Source organism: Mustela putorius, unplaced genomic scaffold (genome assembly GCF_011764305.1).
Source record: "Mustela putorius furo isolate JIRA1106 unplaced genomic scaffold, ASM1176430v1.1 tig00000407_pilon_pilon_pilon, whole genome shotgun sequence".
In the NCBI taxonomy this organism is placed as follows: domain Eukaryota; kingdom Metazoa; phylum Chordata; class Mammalia; order Carnivora; family Mustelidae; genus Mustela; species Mustela putorius.
The window spans coordinates 22,136,510-22,159,661 of NW_025421373.1; the positions used below are offsets into that span (position 1 = coordinate 22,136,510).

Below are 23,152 nucleotides of genomic sequence, written 5' to 3' on the forward strand. Positions count from 1 at the left end.
GGGGCCAGTATTTTTTTTTTTTTAAGATTTTATTTATTTATTTGACAGACAGAGATCACAAGTAGGCAGAGAGGCAGGCAGAGAGAGAGGAGGGAGCAGGTTCCCTGCTGAGCAGAGAGCCCGATGCGGAGCTTGATCCCAGGACCCTGGGATCATGACCTGAGTCAAAGGCAGAGGCTTTAACCCACTGAGCCACCCAGGCACCCCTGGGGCCAGTATTGATACCAGTTTCCAGTGACACTTAGAGATGTAACCTTCTCTGAGGCTCTTTCTTCCCCCATAGAAGAATTTGCACTGCTATGGTTGGAGGGGAGCGCCTGGGTGGCTCAGTGGGTTGAGCCTCTGCCTTCCGCTCAGGTCATGATCCCGGGGTCCTGGGATCGAGCCCTGCATCGGGCTCTCTGCTGAGCAGGGAGCCTGCTTCCTCCTCTCCCTCTGCCTGCCTCTCTGCCTACTTGTGATCTCTGTCTGTCAAATGGATAAATAAAATCTTAAAAAAATTTTTTTTAATAAAGTAGTTGGAGGAAAGGAAAGTGGGGATAGTCAAGGGGGCGCACCAAAACAAGACTGGGGTGAGCTGGGGGATGGGGCAGAGACACTGGGGTGCAGCCGTCACAGGCCTGGAGCCTCAGTGTCAGCAGGTCCTGCCTTTGTGGGGCCCATTATTTGTCCACTGAGCCCTAAAAGCCTGTCCTTCATGTGCCACTCTCAGAAGTTTTGCCATGTCTAGGGACCTTACCTAATACTTCCTTACCTAATATTTTCATTGGCTTTAAGTTGGCTCACTTACAAATAATAAATAAATAAACAAACAAACATGCTATAGGAAAACCAAGATCGCTTCCTATAGTGCCAGTAACCAAAATAAATATATATATAATATATATGTATATATATATATCCTCTATTCTCTCTCTCTCTCTCTCTCACACACATACACCCACACCCACACACACTCACACAGCTCTAACTGGATTCTACCGCTTATGGAGGTGCCAAGCCTCAAACCTATTCTCATTCTGAGAAAGGTAGGTTAGTAAGTTTCCGACAAATGTTAAAGACACAGTAGCACCAACTGGTTCTCTCGATTCCGCTGACTCGGTTAGAAAAGCATATGACTTGATCTCAGGGTTGTGAATCCATGCCCCATGTTGGGTGTCGAGATTGCCTAAGTAAATTCAATTTTTTAAAAAATGGAAGCATTGAAAAAGGATTGAAAAGAGGTCCTGTTCTTCATTGATCCAATGTAGGTCCCAGGTCCCTGTACCACTCAGAGTCACTCAGGTACAGCCAGTGATAAGGGCCCCATTCTTGGGGAAGTAATGAGATGTCCTCCAAACAAGATTGTTTCCTCATCTAGAAATGAGGAGGTGGGACCAGTGGACTCCAAGGGGTCCTTCCACTGCCAAAATAGAAGTGCGGGTGTCCGGGGAAGTCCCCTGAACTACCTTCGGGGTCCCACGCATAGAATCACCAAGCTTCCTGGGTGGGTGTTTAGATGGTTCTGGGCTCCTCTGGGTAGACTCCCAACCAACCTTAGAGTCACAAAGGCACCAACAATGCTAATGTGCCTAGGAGATGTTCAAATCCGACCTGCCCTGTGGACAGCAGCCCCAGCTCTGACCTCCTCTTTCCTCTCTCGATCTCCACAGGCAGGAGGGAAGCACTACCACCCTACGTGTGCCCGGTGTGTCCGCTGCCACCAGATGTTCACGGAAGGCGAGGAGATGTACCTCACAGGTAAGAAAACCAGACCTTCTGGAAGCCATCCCTGTCCAGCCATGTTTGTAAAGGAGAGACCATCTCCTTCATTTCGGTGTTATCTTTGTTTTTGGCTTGTCCTCAAGACTGCAATTAATTCGCCCCACTCTGGGTGGTTTGGGAGAGTTGCCCTTGTGGCTAATGTGAAGTGACATGTAATCTGCCTTCCGTCCCTGTGCGCCTCCACCCGCTGCTCAGCTGGCCTGCTTCCCGGGACTGTGCTCTGAGCAGACTCTCCTGGCTCCGCCCGGGGGGCGGGAGCGGGAGCAGAACCAGGCTGAAGGGTCAGAGAACCCCACAAAGATGGCTGTGTTGTGGGACATCTGCAGCATCACGGCCTCTCCCCCCTACCTCCCTCTCCTGCCCCGCACAACTCAGAGCACCACAGCAGACTGCCTGGGGCTTCCCGCAGACTCTCGGGGTACACCAAAAGGAATGGAAAGGAACCAGCAGTCTCCAAGAAGTAAAGAGGGACTGGTCCCCCTCTGCCCCCTTCCAAGGCCTAGCCCTCTGGCCCCAGGCTTCTTGCAAGTCGGCCTGTTAGTCCCCAGGCTCTGTTTTCTGCTCCAGCCTCAGCCCGGTCCATCCTCCCAGAATCTCGTAGTGTTCTCGGCAGATCCCTGTCTTCAGGGCCCCTTGCTGCCCACCACTGCAGGTACCCTCTCACCGAGGTCTTGGACTGCCTTTCCACTTCTAGCCCTGAATAAACCCAACACGTCGGCTGCGAGAGCCCACCTGCAAGTGCTTCTCTGTCCACTCAGCAACCATTTCCTGAGACGCTACCGTGCACGGGCTCTGCCCCAGGGCCCCTAGCGAGTTCCAGCCCCAGCCCCTTGCAGCAGAAGGGGCCACAGTCAGGAATCCCACAGATAACCGACCATGGCGATAAGCTTCATGAAGAGGGGAGGTACGGGACTCTGAGAGCCCTAATGTGTGGAGTGGGCATTGGGGAAGATGCCCTGAAGAAGGGCCAGGAGCTGGGACCCAAAGGATGTGGAGCTAAGAATCGCCCCGTGAGGGGACAGAATCTGCCAGGCTCTAAGGCAGGTAAAGAAAGCACAGGTGTGGGGGCCATAGCGGGGGCGGGGGGTGAGGCCCAGTGGGGGGCAGAGGCAGACAGGGAGCCCATTCCAGGCTGCATCCTCATCCTCATTGCTGCGCTTTGCTCTCCTGCCTGCTGGCTCACTCCAGTCTCCCACGCCCTCCTCTGGAAGTCCTGCCATTCTAGGCTGAGGTGGGTCACTCTGGACTTCAGGACCCCCTCTGGTGCCCCCGACGCCGCCCACAACTTACACACTCCCTCCTTCCTGGTCCCTCCAGCTTCCGGTGGAGTCTGTTTGCTCCTGGAGCCTTCTCCAGGAGACTGTTTGCTCCTGACATGGACCCCACTAAGTCCTCACTCTACAGGGGATCATTGTTGGCTGATGCGTGGGCTAGGAGAGCCCTTCCTCCACATTTCCCCTCAAAGCAGGACTGAGGCCAGGGAAGCAGTCACAGAGCGTGTGTCTTCCTGTCACGCTAGGCAGTGCATGCTTTGCCTAGAACAGGGTTTCTCAACCTTTGCACTGTTGACACTTTGGGCCAGTAAAGTCTTTGGCGTAGGGACTGTCCTAGGCCATGCACGGTGTTTAGAGGCACACCTGACCTCTACTCGCTCAATCCCAACAACATACTCCTTCCGGTTGTGACAACCCAAAATATCCCAGACATCTGCCCTGGGGAGGCAAAACTGTTCTCGGTTGAGAACCTCTGGCCCAAAGATAGTCAAGAGAATCTCATATCTTCTACTGGGAATGCTGGAGCAGGAATTCTTGGTTGGGTTGGACTAGGTGTCCATTTCTAAGATGCTATGAGCTTACAACTACCTACTTATATGTACAGTCAGAGAGGTAGCACAGATGGAAGGTCCCAGAGGTCACTCTAGACTAGTCGAACAGCCCTCCTTGTATAAATAGGAGCTATGAGGCGCAGAGGAGTGTAGAGCATGTAGGGGCCGACTGGCTTTATGATGCCCCCCCCCAGGGGCTCTTTCCACCTCACCTCCTGGGACCCAGGCTCTGCCTGCTACTTAGGTCCCAACAAGGACTGGGCCTTCCTCTTCCATCAGTGCTGATCCCTAGTGCTTCCTGCTGCAGGACACTGGGTTACGTGCGGGGAGTCCCCCTGAGTCTCAGAATCCTGCATGATGTCTTTGTGCACCCCGACCACCAGGAATCTGGACTGTGCACTTAGTTTGGAAATTCTTTGCATGGTGTTCCTCTCCCCCTTTCCTGGTAAGCACATTTCCTAGTGTTGGAACTGCTCTCTCACTCACATCTCTAGAATCATCAACATCTTTTTCTACCTGCCCGAATTCCCAATCCTGATCTCCCCATTGAATGGCTGGCTGCACTGCTTACCAAGTTTTTGACCTTGGGCAGGTCTCTTCACACTGAACCTCAGTTACCTAGCCTGTAAAATAGGCTAATAACAGTCCCTATAACATATGGTAGGTTTGTGACACATGGAAAGTTCTTAGTTCTTTCATTCATTCAGTAAATATCTATTGAGCACTGCCTGTGTGTGCCCAGTGCTCCCTTAACAACTGGAGATGTAGCAGCGAGCAGGTCTGATAAGTTCACTGCCCTCACGGAGCTCACGTCCTCGTGTATCCAGAATCTCCAAGCCTTGCTTCTGGCCAGAACGTCACAGAATGCTGAAAGGGTTAAGTGATGAGGGGAACAGTTTGGTGATCATTCGAGAGAATGTGCAATCAAACCTACGAGAGAGAGAGGCCTGCGGGAGGTGGGAGATATTTTTGGTGATGAAGAAGGGCCTGTCACCCTCCTCCTTAATTATCTCCATTCCTACCCTCCTGGCTCCTAGGAGAGTGGGAGTAATTGCAGGGCGTTCAAGGACCTGCCTCAAGGGATGCTGTGTGATTGTACAGTGAGGGGGGCCAGGCCTTCCCATGCTGGAGTCATGCTGACTCTGGCTGTGGGAGTCTTAGGGGATGCTGCCACCTGGAGGTTCTGCTACCCCTGAGAGCCCCGGGCCTCTGATTGTCTAGGACATCCGCCCCGGGGGCCGTGGGAGGGGTAACTAGCCCTCAGAATGATATTCCCCAGAAATGGCAAGAAAACTCTCCGCATAGACAGCACAGAAGTGAAGAGAGCTGGGAGTCCTGGGTTCAAGGACCAACACGTCTGCAGATGGGCTGTGACCTTGAGAAATGACTTCCTTCTCTGGGTCTCTTCCCTCACCTGCAAAATGAGAATAATTGTTCTCCCTCGTTCATACATTCAAACCGGGGCCATGCTATGTGCCAGGCTCTCTGTGATGTGCTGGGAGCTCAGACATGAGCAAAGCAGCAGTGCTTGCTTCCTCGGGGGAGTGTGTTCTCAGGAGGGGAGTCTGACTTCAGTCAAATAGAAGCATAGATATAACGACCAGCTGTGATAAATGCAGAGAAGGGAAAGTTTGGGAGCCATGGGAGTGTGCTTAGAAGGCTCCTGATCTAGTCTGGGAGGTCAGAGAAGGCTCTGCTGAAGCGGGGAAATTTCAAGCCAAGATCTTGGAAATGAGTAGGAGGTGGGAGGGTGAAGAGGGGAGGAACGATGGTGGAGGCGGGGGGAGCAGCAGGTGCAAAGGCCCGCTGTGGGAGGAAGCATCCTGTGGTAGAGAAACTGAGGCAGGCTCCCACACCCCCCTCCCACCCGCCTACAGAGAGCAGGTGTGCTCCACAAGGCCCTCATGAATATCAGAGACTGAATGCAAAAGTGCAAAGTGCCCCGTGCAGAAGCAACATACGAGACAGAAACAGAGAGCAAGCGAGCGAGCATTAGGAAGGTTGCAAAGTTTAAAAACCCAGTCTCGTCAGTTCTGGAGCGGCACACAACGAGGCATTGGCAGCGGGCCTCAGGAGGTTCTTCCGGTCAGTTTGTTTGTGTTTTAATTACGGTGTGATGGCTTTCTGATGAGCTCTAATTGGGAGAAGGCTGACGTCTGTTGAGGGGAGAACTTCTGGGGTCCCCCCGGAAACCAAAGCACGTTTTCTTCTATTTGTTTTAAGTTTTGTTGTGCATTCAGTCTTTTAACTGCTTCTGTAAAGATGCCAGATTTCTAAACTGTTTGTTGTCCAAACCCTTCATTTGGGTTTCACCAGGAAATCACGTCATTGATTTCGTGCAGCGGAATAATAGCCAAGATGCTACAGGTTCAGGCAAAACACACCAAAATCACAAAGCTTACAGCTGCTGGGTTGGCAGGAGTTTTTCTAAACCCAAAATGTGGCTCATCAGATAGAATCTGGCTTTATTCTGAAAACATCTGGACCAGGGGAAAAGGAGAGATAGACTTTGTTCCTGTCCGTCTTTCTACACTGCATACACCCCTGCTCTGAGGGTCTGAGAGAGAAGGACGCTGGGAACCCAGGAGCTCGGCTGCGGAGTTTTAAACGGGTCTCTGTTATCATTCGTATAGTGAACTACACAGGCAGGAAATCCTGACAAACCTGGCTCTGCTAAAGGAAGAAATGTAACAAATTGTAGGTCCTGCTAATAATAATAATGGCCCATCAGCTGATACTGGTGGAGTACTTAGTATGTGCCAAGCACCGTACTATAAGTTTTAAATGCAGTCTCCTGTTGTATCCTCCCAACAGCTCTGTGAGTTAAGAGCCATGAATATCCCCCACGTAGAGAAGAAGAAGGTTAGAGAGGTTACGTCCCTGGGCCAAGGTTAGCTGGCCTATCTTCCTAGGCTTTGTTTAAGGCACTTTCTCCCATTTCTTTTCAGAATCCTTTTCTTTTTAAAGATTTTATTTATTTATTTATTTGAGAGAGAGAGAGAACGAGCAGAGGGAGGGACAGAGGGAGAAGGAGAGGAAGAGGAACAAGCAGACTCTCCCGAACTCAAACTCGGGGCTCAATCCCAAGACCCCGAGATCACGACCTGAGCTGAAGTCAGACCCTGAATTGACTGAGCCGCCCAGGAGCCCCCATTTTCAGAATTATTAACCTGTAGTTTGTAGTTGGCCTTCTGAATCCAATGAATCTCTTAGAAATTGCTTGCTGAAGTTTGCATGTAGGTATATTTCTTGAAGGAGAGGGTCTGTAGCTTTTCTCAAATTTTCAGAGCTGTCCAGGGCCCAACATCAAGTCACGAGTCCCAGTTCTGTGTTAACGCAAATCCAAAACAGAACCCTGAATGCTTGCTTTGGTAATTACCCCCAAACCTTCTCTTCTATAAGGTAGTCTATTTCAGATCACTTTTTTTTTAGTTCAGATGATAGAAGGTTCTGGCACCAGGAGGTGTGTATTTCTGGCACAGCTGGGGATGCCACTGACATATAGAAGGGCTTCTTTTTCCTCTGACAAGTACCTTAAAAGAGGTGCATGGAGCAAACAGATGTTCAGGGCAGGTGCCTCCCATTATTATGGCTTTGGAGAACACCAGCCCTCTGTCATATCTACGTGTCTCATCAAACCACACTTTAAAAGGCACCAACGTACTATTGGTTGCTATAAGCTAGTAGTTTAGCATTGTTACTTTAAATTGGATCTCTCTACTGACAGCTTAGCTTGTAGGAGTAATGCTTCAAAACTTTAAATCTCATGTTTCCCCAATCCTGCTACATAATTTTAGACTCTTCAAACATATCCTGTTACTGTACTAAATTGATACCTCCTAACGTCTGAATCTACTAAGCCTATTTCACTTGAAATAGACTACATTTTCATTTTGGATGAGCTGCGATTTTTTTTTTTAGACTTTTAGGGTTACCAAACATCTTGCAGCCTATAGAAAATATTATAGCGTAGTAGTTTGAAGTTGATATTTTAAAGTCTGTTTGCAACTTGCTTCTTCTCTCCGGTAACCTCAAACTCGAGACGATGTGGCTATTTTCTCGAGAGTTACATGTCACATCTACTTCTCCAGCCAATTTGTCCGTGTTGGTCAGAATTAGGTCCTGAGTAGCAATTTCCCTGGCGGCTTCCTCTATTTCCTGAGAAACAAAATTGCCCGCTGGGCAAGTCAAGAACTTGTCAGATACTCGGGTTTTCACTCAATGAGAAATTTTATTAGTCTGGACTTTTTAGGTGGCAGAAACAACATTAGGTAAAAGGGGATTGATCATCCCACAGAACTGAGAAACATCTAGAAGCAGCACGATGGGGTTTAGGAGCCCAGAGGGGTCGGCAGGTGGTTCTGCTCCTTGCTTCCTTCAGCGCGCGACCACCCAGTGTCCAGCCCTGCACCGGCTGCCTCGGTGTCAGGGAAGGAGGGCTCCGTGACCCCAGAGGGGCAGTATTCCATGCCAAGTTCAGCACAGAAGTCCCAGAGAGACTCTGTGGAGCCTGAGTCGGTCATATGTGCCTACCCAGGTCAGGGCGAGGACACCATGCTGGACAGAGCGAGACACCCCAATGTCCCCATCTGAAAACAGGGATAGCACTAGGCCCACCTCCCCAGGCTGTGGGATTAAGTGAGCCAACTGCAGGAGGAAGGCTTTGCACTGAGCCTGGCCCTCCCAGGTCCGCCCATCTGAGCTCATGTAAACATCCGGGAATGTAGAAATGGCCACGCCCCTGACGCATGCGCTCAAAAATGCCGGCTATCGTCAACATTACCGTCCTTAGTAATAACCCTTAGCGTACGGCTTAGCCTGTATGGTCAGTAAACGTTAATTATCGTGGTGGGCCTTGACTTAAGTACCACTGTTCTAAGGTATGTAGCGTAAGGCCTGGCATAGGCGCTTTCTCAATGTTAGTTATAATACTAACAATAAGGAAGCTTAGTGGGTGACCCGTAGTAAGCACTCCTTGCAGTGCAATTGCCAGCCTCGCGCTCGTGATCAGCAGTTAGTATTTCCCGGGAGCCTCTGCACCTGGGTGCTGCCACACTCCTTCCTTCATCCCGCCTCCTAGCCGGCATGCTAACCAGCTTCCTGGGAGCTGAGCACTTTCTCCCTCCACCTCTTTATTAAGCGTCAAGCCCACTTGATCCTCTCAGCGCGAGGCAAATGAGGCTTTTGCATGTCTCCTGAGCTGCCCTCGTCCCTGGGCCCAAGCCCAGGCTCCCCGAGGGGTGTGCTGGCAGCCAAGCCCGGCTTCTGTTCACTCCACCCACACAGCCAGCCCTGTGCTTGCGGCAGGCCCCTCACTCCCCCGGGGCCAAGGTTCCCCGGAGTAGAAGAGTGAACTCTACACACCCTGCCCTCAGGTGTCTCCGGTACTCCTTTCCCCTTCCCCACACTGGATCCTGGCAAAGAGGGATTTTTGGTAGGGGAGGGTAGATGATGGTAATTACAACAGCTAACACTTGCATGGTACCCACGCTAACAGACCTTGTGCTATGTGCTCTAGGAACATGAACTCACTAAAGCTCACAACAGACAGGCAGATAGTGTTATCATTCCCATTTTATCAGTGGGGAGACTGAGGCACAGAGAAGTAACTGGCTTGCTCTAGACGAGGCAGGTAAGCAGTGACGTAACTGGCCTTCAGACCCCAGAAGAATATTATGACAAACAAGGCATAGATTGCCCAATACACGGTAAAGACTTACCAGGGCCCAAGATTATACTTGGGCTGTTATTGTGAGTCAGATTTGACAGAAAGGCTCACTTGTCTCCCTATTGCGGAGTTTGGGACCCTTCAGTAATAAGTGAAGAGTCAAGTATCCTGTGGTCTACAGAAGCCATCCACCTGCTGGGGGCAGGGAGTGGAGATTTTCAGGTTCGAGGTAAAATTCATGTATCATAAAAGTAACCATTTTCCAGTGTAACAGTTCAGTAGCTTTTAGGATATTGACAAGGCTGTACAACGACCTCCTCTATCTAGTTACAAAACATTTTTACCTCAAAAGGAAACGCATACCCACTGAACACTTCCCATTCCCACTCCCGCTAGAGCCTGGCAACTACGAATGTGCCATCTGTCTCTATAGTTTACCTATTTGAGCAATTTCATGTAGACGGAATCCTACAATACATAGGCTTTTATGTCTGGCTTCTTTCACTTAGCACAGCATTTTTTCTAAATCCATCCGTGTTGTCACACGTATCAGTGTTTCCTTCCTTTTTATGGCTGAATGCTATTCCACTGTGTGGATACAGCATGTCTGTGTGTCCAGACAGGGATTTTAAAAGAGCCATTCCATATGGTGAGTGCTGTGAAATGTGTAAACCTGGTGATTCACAGACCTGTACCCCTGGGGATAAAAATACATTATATATTTATTTTAAAAATTAAAAAATTAAAAAAAAAAAAAAGAGCCAGTCTGAGTCACAGAGGTTGTCCGGCTGACATACAGGCAGAACTTTGAGAAACCTCATCCTGCAACGCTCAAGAGAAGTCCGGGGAAGAAAGCTGCTGTGAGAGTACATCCTGGCTTGGATCCAGGCTTGAAAATCTAACCGCCTACTGAAATGGAAGAGAAGTGCCAGGAGGCAGACAGCAGGGAGGGTCACTGACCACCTGCCAGGTCGAAAAGCATTCAGATACCGAAAAACAAAAAAACGCTGTGCTGGGCAAATAGAACCTTTGGGTGAGCTGGGTTCCTTCACTGCTCTGTTCATAAGCCTGACTGGGTGGTCTGGAAGACTATGGGACCAGGTCTGGCTTGGGCCTTAAAATCTCCACTAATGCAGAGAAAAAAAAAAAGAAGTTTGGCAAATTGCATTTCAATGTCCCGCGGAGAGACGGGTGGGTTCCCAAACGTTAAGTAACCCAAAAGAATAACCCAAATGTGGGGTGTGCCATCACCGGTTGGAGAGACAAGGCTGATGTTTCCTGTTCTGGGGATTAGGAAGAGCCTTACCATCGGCCGAGGGACAGCTTTGGAGATTCCAATCTTGGCCTCTGAGTCAGCTCACAAGGAAATAGCTAATCCCTCCACTCTGTAACTTCTACACGAGGTTTGAACTGCAGGACCTGTACTGTCTGGGACAGTGTCTGAGGACAAGGGTATGACTCATGGAACCAGGAGTCTAACCAGCAAAAGGTGTTAACTTCCTACAAGAAGTCAAGACATTCCTCTGTCTTATACAACTGGTTCTTTATCCCATCACATTCCAAAGGAACAGAGTTGGAGTGTCAAGGAGTACTCAGCCCTATGGTTCTCCACTTTGGAATCCTAAATTCCTGGGGAGCTTGTCACAGATTATCAGGCCCCACCCCCAGGAGCTGACTTCAGGGGCCTCCCGGGAGCCCAGGAATCTGCATTTTACCAGGCTTCTGGACAACTGGGCCACAGCTCCCTCTTGGGCAAACCCCAGTCTAGTGAGTATTCTGATAGAAACTCACTCTGGAATTGTAGCTGTCAAATCAGAGTCTAAATTATACTGTTTGTCTAAATCTTGGAGCCCAGTTTGGAGAACTTAACTGGCCTAAAACAGAATAATATGTTTCTTTTGTTTTATTAATTCACTCCATGAGTATTTAATGAGACTCTGCAGTCCCTGCAGCTGTATCTACAGATAAGACAGATGTGAATCCCGCTCCTGGTAGAACTTACATTCCAGTCTACTTCACTGGATAGGAGCAAATAATTCATTTTTTCTATACAGAGAAATCTGTGAAGATGAAAACACAGACTCCCCAAGGGATGGGAGGGAAAGTAAACATCCACTAGGGTAACTACCTCATTATATGTCTCCTCTATAATATCCTTGCTGAGCATGTACCCACCCAATGTGTACTTACATACTTCTAGGGACAGGGAACTCACACTCAGAATGGACCCATTCAGTCCTCAGACAATGGATTTTCTTTCCCTGAAACTTCTGCCCTTGGTCCTTGTTCTACGTTACAAGACGTGCAGAACAAGTTCATTGCTCTTCATTAAAATACTCAAAACTCTTTTCCACCATTCTGCTAAGTCTTCTCTTCTCCACAAGGAAGACCCTGCCTTATGGCCTAATTTTGGGTCCCCTCTCTGTCCTGGTTACCATCATCTTCGGGGTGCCTTTCATCCTGTGTCTCATTTTAAAACACAGAGGTGGGGGCACCTGAGTGGCTCAGTCTGTTAAGCATCTGACTCGGTTTCAGCTTGGGTCATGATCTCATGGTCGTGAGATCGAGCCCCACATCAGGCTCCATGCTAGTGCAGAGTCTGCCTGAGACTCTCTCTCTCTCTCTCAAATAAATAAATAAAATACTAAAATAATAATAATAATAAAATAAAATAGAGAGGTGGAATCCAACCAGTCATTCATTTATGTCTTTATGAAACACACATGAGCCAGGTGCTGTTTTAAGCCCTGGGGAGAAAGCCCATGGAAGAGAGTAATGGCCTTCTTCACTCAGGATGCTGTCTTTCTGTCTGTATCACGTCATTGAGCTCAGCCAACCACCACTTCCTAGGGGTCTTCATGAACAGATCACTTTTCTTACTATAATTTACCTAAGTCTGTTGCTCACAACCAACAAATATCTTCCCTCTTTAGATGCTATCTCGCCAACTCCCAAACTTCTGATTCCTTTCCATCTCTAATATTTCCTTTCTCCCTTTTGATTCTCCCCTTTCACTTCTTCTAAAAACCAGCTTTCCTATGAGATGAATACTGAAGTCATTTGTGGCTCAGCTCTATTTCAGAACAGATTATGTGAGCGACGTGGAGAGACCATTGAGTCTAACCTCCTCTCTTAACTCATCATTGCCCCCCCCTTAAGGACTTCTGCCCGACCTTTTCCCTTCATATGCCTCTTTCCCTTCATCTCACCACCTTCTGAGACATCCGTATCCCCCTCACCCATTTCCTGCAGTGACCTGTGACATAGGCTTCCTGCCGGAGCCCCAGGGGTAAACAGCTCCTAGTGGATTCCACAGTATCCCAGGACCGGAAATGCTCTCTTGAATAACTCCCCAAAGCAAGCATCCCCACCCACCACTGGCAGCAGACACACCCTGTGATGACCAGGCTTGGTTGAGCCACAGACCGGGAGTCCCTCTACTGGGCTCCAGGAGCCATTGCACCTTACGTTAGCAAGAATTAAACGGCTATTGAATTACTAAGAACCCACAAGAAAAATCAGCAAACGAAACTGAAAGATCCTGATCTATCTCATAAATAACAAACTGGGCCTAGAATGAAAAGCTTGGAGATGAAAACAATCTCCAGAACCATCCAAATCTCACCTCATTGTTATATTCCGATGAAGAAACCGGAAGGGAAGAGAGAACGTGTTAGGAGCCAAGCAGAGACAAGAATCCAGGCTGAGAAACAAGATCCCAGGATCCTTACCTCAGGCCTATCCTCTCTCCATTTGGGGGGCTAATTTTTCAACTTCACACCACCCGCCTGTCGCTTGGCCAGCATTCCAGTCCTGGGGGTTCCAGGCAACAAACCATAATGGAAAGCGTATCCTAAAAACAAAGTCAGACAAACAAATGCCATCTGGGTGCCCAGGAATCCAGCTATTTGCTGGCCCCCTTCCTTTCTGGGCTGGTGATAAGAGCAATGGCACCAGAGGGATAATATGTTCCTACTTTTCCTTCTAATCCACGACACCTGTTTCTTCTTTGGGGAATGTGTAATATTTGGGGCTTCTTCTCAACATGTGACAAGCCACCTGTTGTTCATGCCTTTCCAAATTGGCCTCTCGAGTTTGGGGCTGGCCAACTGGACAGCCCCCCACACAATAAAATGCAGGCATTTGCAATATACTAAATTTGCAGAGTCTGGGGCCTCTTAGGAATTAGCAGCCATCCTCCAAAGCCAACTCCGCGTCACGGCCCCACCCCCCCACTTCCGGCGATAGCTCTCAGACCCTGTCCGATGTCTTTGAAGACAAAGGAAGGTTGGAGGTCACCATGGTCGGCGCTTTATTTCACCTCCACTGCCATTCATTCATTCAACGAGTATTCACCGAGCACCTGCTGTGTGTCACTCACTGCCAATCATGCACTCACCCGTTCACCCCGCAAACATGGATGGGGCCTCTGCCGAGAGCTAGATCCCATGCTGCCTGCTGCAGGAGGGCCAGCAATGAATAAAACTGAGCCCTGCCCGGAAGCGCTTCTAATTTAGTTAGGGCCCTGAATGCACAGGCCACTGTGATTTGAGGTCGTGTGTGTTAGGAAAGATACCAGGAACTATGGACCGAAACGAAGAGAGAAGTCAGTCCCAGCTGGCAGGTAAGAAAGTTTGCAAGAAGATGCTGTGTGAGACCTGGACCTTGAGGCATGGGTAGGATTTGGACAGGTGGAAAGAGTGGGAGTGGCTGATCCATGGAGCTGCAAAGAGCCTGGTTCCCCAGGGGGTCCTCCTGCCTGCTGCGTAGGGGAGGTGTGCTGCCAACAAAATAAAGGGAGGTGAGGGGTGGCAAGAGAACTCAAGGGGTGAAAGGTCTGAACCTTTGTTATTTTGTTGGTCCCCTTAGGTTCTGAGGTTTGGCACCCCATCTGCAAACAGGCAGCCCGGGCAGAGAAGAAGTTAAAGGTAAGCAAGCTGGTAGAAATACCAGACCACACTTCCTGCCTCTGGTTGGGGGCACTGTACTTTAGAGGGGGTCTTTCCTTAATACGCACCCTCCCAGATGCATGCCTATATCACTAGATTTCCTTCATGGGAACACCTGCCTCATGGCGCATTTGAGGGGATAAAGACATGGGAGGTGAGAGCACTTTGAAAACTGTCAAATTGTGAGGTTTTAGCATTTCTGGGGCCAGGCCTTCGACTTAGCATTGCTCATCAGGACAGTGGCCTTGTTGAAGCCAGCGTGGAGACATGCTGGGGGTTTTCCCCAGCCTCAGGTCATGTATTAGGAAGAATAGAGTTGACAGGGCGCCTGGGGGCTCAGTGGGTTAAGCCGCAGCCTTCGGCTCAGGTCATGATCTCAGGGTCCTGGGATGGAGTCCCGCATCGGGCTCTCTGCTCAGCAGGGAGCCTGTTTCCTCCTCTCTCTCTCTCTCTGCCTGCCTCTCTGCCTACTTGTGATCTCTCTCTGTCAAATAAATAAATAAAATCTTTAAAAAAATAAAAAAGAATAGAGTTGACAGTGGGAACTGACAGTTTGTAAAGCATCTTCACAGCCACTGTCTGATTTGCTTCCTTTAACCCTGTGGATCAGACGGCACAAGGCATTGTATGTTCTCTTTGCTGGTATGAAAGTCACAGTCTAACAAGGGTGGTGGTTTGCCCATAGTAACGCAGCAGGCAGAAACACTGCCAGTGTCCCCAGGCACGCGCCAGGCCACCTGCGGTCCTATGTCCCTCTGAATTACTGTGCTCTGACTAGTCCCAGGAAGTCCTGTGAATTCGGGGTTCTTGATCCAAGGAACGTAGGGAGGAACCCAGCTCCTGAGTCCTTGATGCTGTGGGGCAGAAAGCCGGGTGCATGCTGGGGGACAGGCACTTGACGACATCAGAAGTGCCTCTACCTTTTGCACTTTTTGCACATCAATAGATGTGCAAATTATACATCAATAGATGTATAATTGATGTATAATTGGGTCTCAGCCGTATGTTTTTTCCCCCTGTTTCTTCCAAATCCTCTCCATTGAAGATGTAAAAAGACCTAACTGCCCTTTCCTTCCTCAATTTCCTTCCTACCTTTTTGGTGGCATTTCTCAAATTCCGTTATCTTTCTATAACCCCGATGCTTTTGCTACATCCGTGCACCACCTGTATCATTACAGACTTAATATTCTTCCTGAAATCAACCCACCACTCTTCACTTAAAGGAGCTTATTTTAATGTAAATCTTGATATCGCCAAGTGGAAACCCAGTATTACTTACTCTAAATAGAAGGTAACCATAAAATACCTCCCATGAAAATAAAATGTTTTTTAAAAACAAATCTTAGAAATTCCAGCTGGATGGTGTTGCCTCTACTCTCTTTGTTTAAAAAAAAAAAAAAAAGGGAAATGAACAACAGTGGAGACAGTTGCTGAAATACATCAGCACTAAGTTAAGACCTCCTCCTTGATGTGCGGAAGATGAATGAAATACAATTTTACATTTTACTCTCCCATTCTGCAACTCAGTATCATCAAATGCTCCCCCTAAATTCATCTTGCCAGAGTCACCACCCGTTCAGGAGGCAGTTTGGGAGACGCTGCTGTAAAGCCCCAGGTAGAATGCTTCCATTCTAAACTGTGGCCTGAGACATCTGGCAGGCAATGTTGCAGTCCCTCAGACCAGCCCCTTCATGTTACAGATCTCGAATCTGGGATCTCTGAAATCACATAGTTCATTCACTAGGGACTCAGTTCCCCATCTGTTTTTGTTTGTTTGTTTGTTTTTTAATTTTTAATGATTATTCCGTAATTTTTTTATGTTCTGTTCATCCCCATACAGTACATCATTAGTATTTGATGTAGTGACTACATCATAGCCCCTCCTTCTGCCGAGGGAGCCATTAACACCTCATTGTCTTTGTTCAGGGAAAGATTTTTTTAAGCTTATCACTAAGGCTGATGTCAGTTTGCAATGGATACACTGTGAAGAATCAGTACTTTCTGCAAATTACAGGAAGTTGAACGTGCTTGTACATTTCACATAAACAAACTCCTAAGGAATGAGTCCCAACCAATTTTATTCAGTTAAAGTAAATACAATATTGGCAGGATAACCCCAAATGAAAAGTTTTATGAATAAATACTTACCTAAAAGGTCAATTACAAATATGTTTAAAAAAAAATACACAAATCCAAATTCTGTCCAGCAGCCTGAAGTCCTGCACATTTCCCATTTCATGCACACTCAGACATTGATTACAAAGGCAGAAAATAAAGAGAAAGTACAGAAAGCTGGCAAGTGTATTTAACCGCGTTGTTGCTGTTCCCTAAAGAGCAGCCTTCTTCCTCCCTGCCCGTCCTCCCCTCCCCACTGGTGGGAGATGAGGCTTCTCACTCCTTCTATATCATCTCTCCCACAGCATAGGCGGACGTCCGAAACTTCCATCTCACCCCCCGGATCCAGCATTGGGTCACCCAACCGAGTCATCTGCGTACGTATCGCTTTTCAGCCCCCCAGAGGTCTTTGTTATCCGCAGGTCTGGTAATCTAAAGAGTTTCTAAGGATAGCCGAAGACAGCTGTCAGGTTTTCATCCAACTAACATCTCGTGTGCACCTGTCATGTGCTAGAGACTCTGTGCTAGGTCCCGAGACACAGCAGGGCACAGGGAGGGCCTTGCCGGCATGGAGCACAGAGCCTAGTAAACACAGTGTTATGGGGGATAAGGTCAACTTCAGCTGGAGCACAGGAAAGTCAAAGACAGAAGAGCCCTTGGTGAGCTCTAAAACCACCACAGTGGCCTCCTTCCCCACTGCTTAAGTGAGCTAAGAGTGGGACAAAAATCTGGGGTCAGAGTGGTATGCAGAGTGGGGAGTAGGGGGAGATATGGCTGTGTGATAAGGAGGCAAGCACAAGCAGGCATCTGTACCCCCCATCCTCAGAGACACTGAAACAGAGACACTCATCATTGCAGAGACATGGAAGAAAGGACAAGAGTGGAGGTAGATGATGTCAGAGGTCCTTTGGCTATATCATTCATCCATTCAATCATTCATTCATTCATTCATTCAACAAATGTGTGCTAAGTGTCTCCTCTGGGCTAAATTCTGGCTTCTGTGCTGGAAAACCGTGGTGAACCGCACCAACCTGATGCCCATCCTCATGACCTTGAATATATAACCCCAAGGAGAAGCAGTCGCAGTTCTGGTATGTGCTAGGAAGGAAAAGTACAGGGTGCTCTAATGATGCTGCAGAGGGACAGAGGGACAGAAGGACAGGCCATCTAGGGCCACCTGGAAAAAGAGGAAGAAACATTTAAGTTCAGGCCTGACAGAGAAACAGAAGTAACTTAAAGCAGGTGAGGGAGGCAGGGCCAGAGAGGACAGAGACGAGCCAAGGAGATGAGCCATCTGACTGTGGACTGTTCCAGCCTTCCCCAAGCCCCCAAGTTGGAAGGGCCAAGAAGACCAAAGCTGGGGAGAGAGGATGGAGGGAGAAGAATGATCTAGAGCAGGAAGACGGCTCCTGATTAAAAGTTTTAGATACAGTCCCCAAACCAGCCAGCTCTGGGTGGGCCCTGACCACCATCGCTCCATTATTATTTTACCCCAAATCCACATCTAGTTTCCTCCTTGATCCCTGGATAATGCTCACTAATGGAGCTGTTTCCTTTCTTCCTCTGTTCAAATGAAAATCAGACATAAGAGTTATCACTGACAGCAACTTCCATGTGGTCAATACTGCCTTGCGGCTCCCACAGAAGAAAATCTCTTTGATCACAGGCCGTCCTCATTGAAGATTCCTGTCCAGAACAAGACAGATGATTATCGCTCCCCCTCCCGACCCGGTGCTATGAATGGGGCCAGACACAGCAGGATTAATGAGCTAGATTTCAGGGTCTACACAGTGGAGAAGGTTATTAACAAACTGATCGTGTCTCCAGGAGAGTTACTAGGATATGCAAACTTGGGAGATATAGATAGATGATGATAGATAGATAGATAGATAGATAGATATGGCAGGTCTCTAAGATCAGCTCCATAGAGACGAACAAGGGCAGCCGAGCACACCTGCCACTGGGCCGTCCATCTGGGGCTCGCACACCAAGCTCAGCGACCCGCGCATGCGGGCAGAGGCATGCGTCTCCCCTCTCATACTCTCCTTTCTTGCCTGTTATAACGCCTCACCTTCAGCCGCTCTGGGGAATGACCCCACAGGTCACGGGGGCCGTATTTTAAATCAAACCATTCTAAAGGTGGCTTCCCAACTCAGGGAAGAAACCAACCGACCACTTTCGGGGCACGCAATAACAGGCAAAGAGAGAGAGTGTGTGTGTGTGTGTGTGTGTGTGTGTGTGTGTGTGTCTGATTTTCATAAATGCTGAGGTTTGGTGTTAAAATAGAATCATCAGTGAATGGGGTGGGGGGCAGGTCTCTCAGACTTTGCCCCACCCCCCACTGATGGCTAGAACCATCTTCGGGAGGTCTGACCTCGACCAGTTCCACGTGTTCTCTTCCTTCCTGCCTGCCTAATTATGTCAGGAAGCCTCTGTCCAGTCATTATGCCTCCAAACCTGAGGCTCATTTATAACCCCATGAACACAGTGGCTATAAGAGGAAATATAAATATAGTATTTGAGAGGTTTGGACTGAAGCGCCTGAGATGACTATTGATGGGTCAAGACAAGTTTGCAAGATGCTAAGAGCTCTCAAGGTCAAGATCTAACATCCCACGACAAAAGGCAGCAAGGGGACCATCCTAATAAAGCTCCCTTGACCCACACACCCCCAAATTGGCACAGACATGATGTCTAACCCGGGCAGGCTCTGGCAGAAATGAGATAGCACCCTTCTAAGGGTTTTACTGAAGATGGTTTTGTGAGGCGACCACTTACAGAGGTGTAGGTAGGGTTAGGGGACCCACAAGACATCGTGTGGCATCCAGAGTCTACAAAAGCAGGAGCTGTCACCACCCTAGGCCTAAAGAGAATGTCCAGTGAAAGCCGGAGCTGTGAAAGGCAGCCCCGGATGGGAGCTATGCCCACCGTAGCTGCTGACGGCAGGACAGTGTAAGGGGACATTGTCTCTCTCTATCACTCCCAGTATGCAGGTGCTCCCCACTGGCCCAGCCCAGCAGAAAGCCAGGGAGCCTCTGAAGCAGTCCATGGGGCCTCAGAGCCCAAATCAGGGAGAGGAGGAATGGATGGTGGATCTAGGAGCAACGGAGAATGAGCATCACAGTGTCTAAACAACAGGGGGCTGGGACAGGGACAGAATGGTGGAAGGACCTTGGAATATGTTTCGAATAGCAATGCTTGTAAGGGCTTTATGAAAGTTACTCTCTCTACAGTAGTTTTGGACTTGAGACTCACCTGAGCCCCCACGCACCGGAAGAATGTTATTTGGATAAATACAGTTTCCTTGGAGTCTCTGTCTAGTGGCCTCTCAGTTTCTCTCACATCAAGATCTTGAAAGTCACAGCAGTGGCGACAGATCCTGGCTGACCACAGCAGAAGCCAGGCACAGCAGGAGCAGCTGGAGGGTGCTGACATGGAAAGGACAGGGCTTCGGGAGCCCTGAGAAGTGGTCTGCCCCATGCAAGGGAAACTGTCTCTTAATCCATGCTATTCTAGAGGACTGGGCTCAGCCAAGGTCAGGTAAAACAGCTAGAGGCTTGTCTCAGTTCGATATAGGGTCTGCTTTCTGAGGGCAGCCCTCTGCCAGCTGTAGACAGTGAGCTCCCCACCCTGTAAAGCCAACAGAGGCAGCTGGGAAGGCAAGTCCTAAGGCTAGACGGGCTGGGCTTGAATTCTGATTTTGCTACTTATTAGTTATGTAACTATGGGCAAGTTCATTGACTTCTCTGTGCCTGTTTCCTTATTCAGAAAAGAAAATGGTATTAGTGCCTGCTAGTGGCACTGTGAGTTATATGAGCTAAGGGAGTTAAGCCCTACCAGGGACTTCAGAGTCTGGCTCATCATAAGTGCTCACCAAACATGAGCTCAGGTTTCACTCTCTGTCTTCACCATCACCTTCAAGGAGCTGTGAGTGAGGATGTCCTCCCCACATGGGTTCGGAAGGCAGTCCCCACCAAGGCTGGGTAGGTTCAGACAGATTCAGACCTACTGGCTAAGGGGCACCAAGCCCAGAACCGTCTGAGCTTCACCTGGAAAACAGTAATAACATTGACACGGACCTCACCAGAGCCATCAGGACACTTGGAGGAGATAATTCCTGCAAAGTGCAGGGTCTCACACATAAAATGCACTCAACCAGTGTGAGCCCCCTTGGAAAGGAGGGCCTCTAAGACCTGCCGGGTTCTAATATTCTGTGCCTCTTCCATCCTAATATTCTGTTTTTAGTGGAAACTGGAGAAGCTTGTTTCCCCTGTGCCTGGTTTTTGTTTCCTCTCCTTTCCCTCTTATCTCTCTGCCTCTTTCCTGTACCTCTCCTCCTCCCCAGGCTAAAGTGGATAATGAGATCCTTAATTACAAAGACCTGGCAGCTCTCCCCAAGGTTAAGTCCATCTACGAGGTACAACGCCCCGACCTCATTTCCTACGAGCCTCATTCCAGATACACGTCCGACGAGATGCTGGAGAGATGTGGCTATGGAGAGGTATGGCGTCTCGCCCCTCTCTCCGGGGCGGTTGGAGGAGAGAAGGCCCACACGGTCCCCATCACTCCATCACACACACTTTGGCCTCCACAGTGTCAGCCCCTGCACTCTTTTAAACAGGAAGTTAGAGTCATCATTTAAAAATCGAGTGATTTCATCCAAAAATCTGGCTTTTCTTAAAAAATCAGAGCAGGTGTCTTTCCATTATTTGGAGTGGGGGGAAGAGCGCCTCCTATAGGCAGGAAATGGGCTCCCCATTTCTCCCTAGTTGCCACCACCCCGAGAACCCCAGCATTGAAGCCACAAACCTGTGACTGCTTATCCCTTGAATTACTGTTTGTCTCCTAGTGGAGTAATTTTATACGTGGCCCACGGCTTTCATCCCTGACAGGCTCAGTGGCCACTTAGGTTTATAATCCCTGGTGCGTAGGTTCTCTGGGTTTTGCACCTGGCCTTAAGCCCCTATGCTCAAAGCAACAGATGCTTTTTAAGAACTCAGCAGTTCTGAGTTCTTCTGAGTTGTCAAAAGCCACCTTTTGAAAGAACTACGTGGTTGATGGACAAGAGAAAGTGTTCTTTGGAGAAGGCAGGTGACCATTACCCTGAAGGTCCTGGCAGGCTATATCACAGGTGAGTCCTCACCCCATTCAGGGCCCCGGAGCAGAGACTGATGAGAGAGGAGCCCTGGCCTGGGGAGCAGGGACCTGGGTTCTTTTCCCCACTCCACCGCTGTCCCCTTCCTTTCTAAAGGAGTTAGCATTCTTTTGGTTGGAGAGCCCAAGGCTGAGAGTCTCGGGGCTCTGGCCCCTGAAATAGACCAGGGACGGGGGACCAGCTAGAGACTGATGTCCCTGAAGCCAGAAATGGCACAGTGGGCCCACAGGCCAAAGCCAACTCCCAGATTTGTTTTGTTTCACTATCTTTTCTTTCAAAAATGTAAATTTTTGTAAATCTTTTCTTTCAAAAATGTAAATTAGTTGCCAACATTTAAACATGCAGAGATTTCACATAAGAACCTGCATTTCTCACTTGTCTTGGAAACGGAAAGAGTGGGGTTAACATGGGGGGCTGAGCAGCCACTGCCCTCTGCAGACAGGATGCTCCACCTCCAGCCCACCACACCGCCCACTGGCCCAACTCCCACGTGGAAGGCAGCAGCCCAGACCTTGGTTGGCCCAACCTTTGTGTCCCCAGCCCTGCACGTTGTCCTCATGAACCACAGAGTAGTCACGAACTGGTAGACAGGACAGGATCACGAAATGGGTTTGTGATAGATAATATGAGTTTGTGATAGATAATCCTGGGTCCAAGTGGAGACCCCACCACATTGTACCCAAGAGTCCCCAAGACACCCCGTTCCCTCTCTGGGCTTCGGTTTCCCATTGGTACATGAAGGGTGTGATTTCAGGTCTCCCTGCTACGTGTCAGCACTGCTGGTGTTCCAGCACGCTCAGCGCGACTGCTGTCTGGGGAGGGAGGCCCCAAGCAGCTGCTGGCCCATCTCCGCTCGGCTGCCTAACCCCTCTTCCTCTCTCCCTCCTCTCTCTCCTCTGCTCCTTTCACGATGGCCTTCCAACTCTTCGCTTCTTAAGTCGCTGGGAACATTATCTCCCTACTCCCAGGTAACTGGATTAGTTTGGGGAGGGCTTTTCTATACTTGGGTCCCTTTAGGCAGACCGAGCAGACCCCCAGTTTCACTGCTCCCACCAAGCGCCCCAGGGTGCTCCTGACCAGGTCACAGACAGCAGAATTAGGAGCATAACCTGGAGGAAGTAGCTGTAACATAAACAAACGGTAGAGGAAGTGCCTTTTCTACCCAAAGGGATCCTCCCTGGCGCTCCTGGAATCCTTGACCCACGGGTTCTATTCAAGAGACTCGGAGTGATGGGCGAAGGCCCCAAAACTTGTCTGCAGCTTTCCTCGGGCTATGTGTGTAACCCAGGGAGGGGGCCTTGGTATTCGGAAAGGCAGCACCATGAATTTTGGATCCTCAGCCCCCCTGAATCCTGGATTCCACATCACTGTCCCACCTGCCTGCTAGACACTTGGGCCACAGGCTTGCTTAATTGCCGGCCTGGCTCATGGCCCACTTCTCTCCCAGGACATCTACGAGAACCTGGACCTCCGACAGAGAAGGGCCTCCAGCCCAGGATACATCGACTCTCCCACCTACAGCCGGCAGGGCATGTCCCCCACCTTTTCCCGCTCGCCTCACCACTACTACCGCTCCGGTAAGGAAGGGGGAAGCCCCCAAAGGAACAAGAGGAACCAGGGGGACCATGCAGTGGCTGACTGTTGCCCACAGCAGAGACAGCCCAGGGCTTCCCCCA

At 49.3% G+C, this 23,152-nt stretch overlaps 1 protein-coding gene across 7 annotated transcripts in view; it reads left to right on the forward strand.

The window, feature by feature from the left end:
• The window catches only part of ABLIM3 (actin binding LIM protein family member 3), a 109,962-nt gene that overhangs the window by 68,476 nt on the left and 18,334 nt on the right, over positions 1-23,152 (forward strand). For 4 of the 7 annotated variants that reach the window (XM_004737874.3, XM_013051174.2, XM_013051178.2 and 1 more), the window contains exons 8-13: positions 1,653-1,740; positions 14,127-14,185; positions 16,627-16,698; positions 20,667-20,822; positions 22,415-22,444; positions 22,924-23,053. In XM_004737874.3, coding sequence (XP_004737931.1) covers positions 1,653-1,740; positions 14,127-14,185; positions 16,627-16,698; positions 20,667-20,822; positions 22,415-22,444; positions 22,924-23,053 — 535 coding nt within the window. The remainder of the gene's footprint in view (positions 1-1,652; positions 1,741-14,126; positions 14,186-16,626; positions 16,699-20,666; positions 20,823-22,414; positions 22,445-22,923; positions 23,054-23,152) is intronic. The other 3 variants (XM_013051190.2, XM_013051194.2, XM_013051197.2) reach the window with 1 other exon arrangement.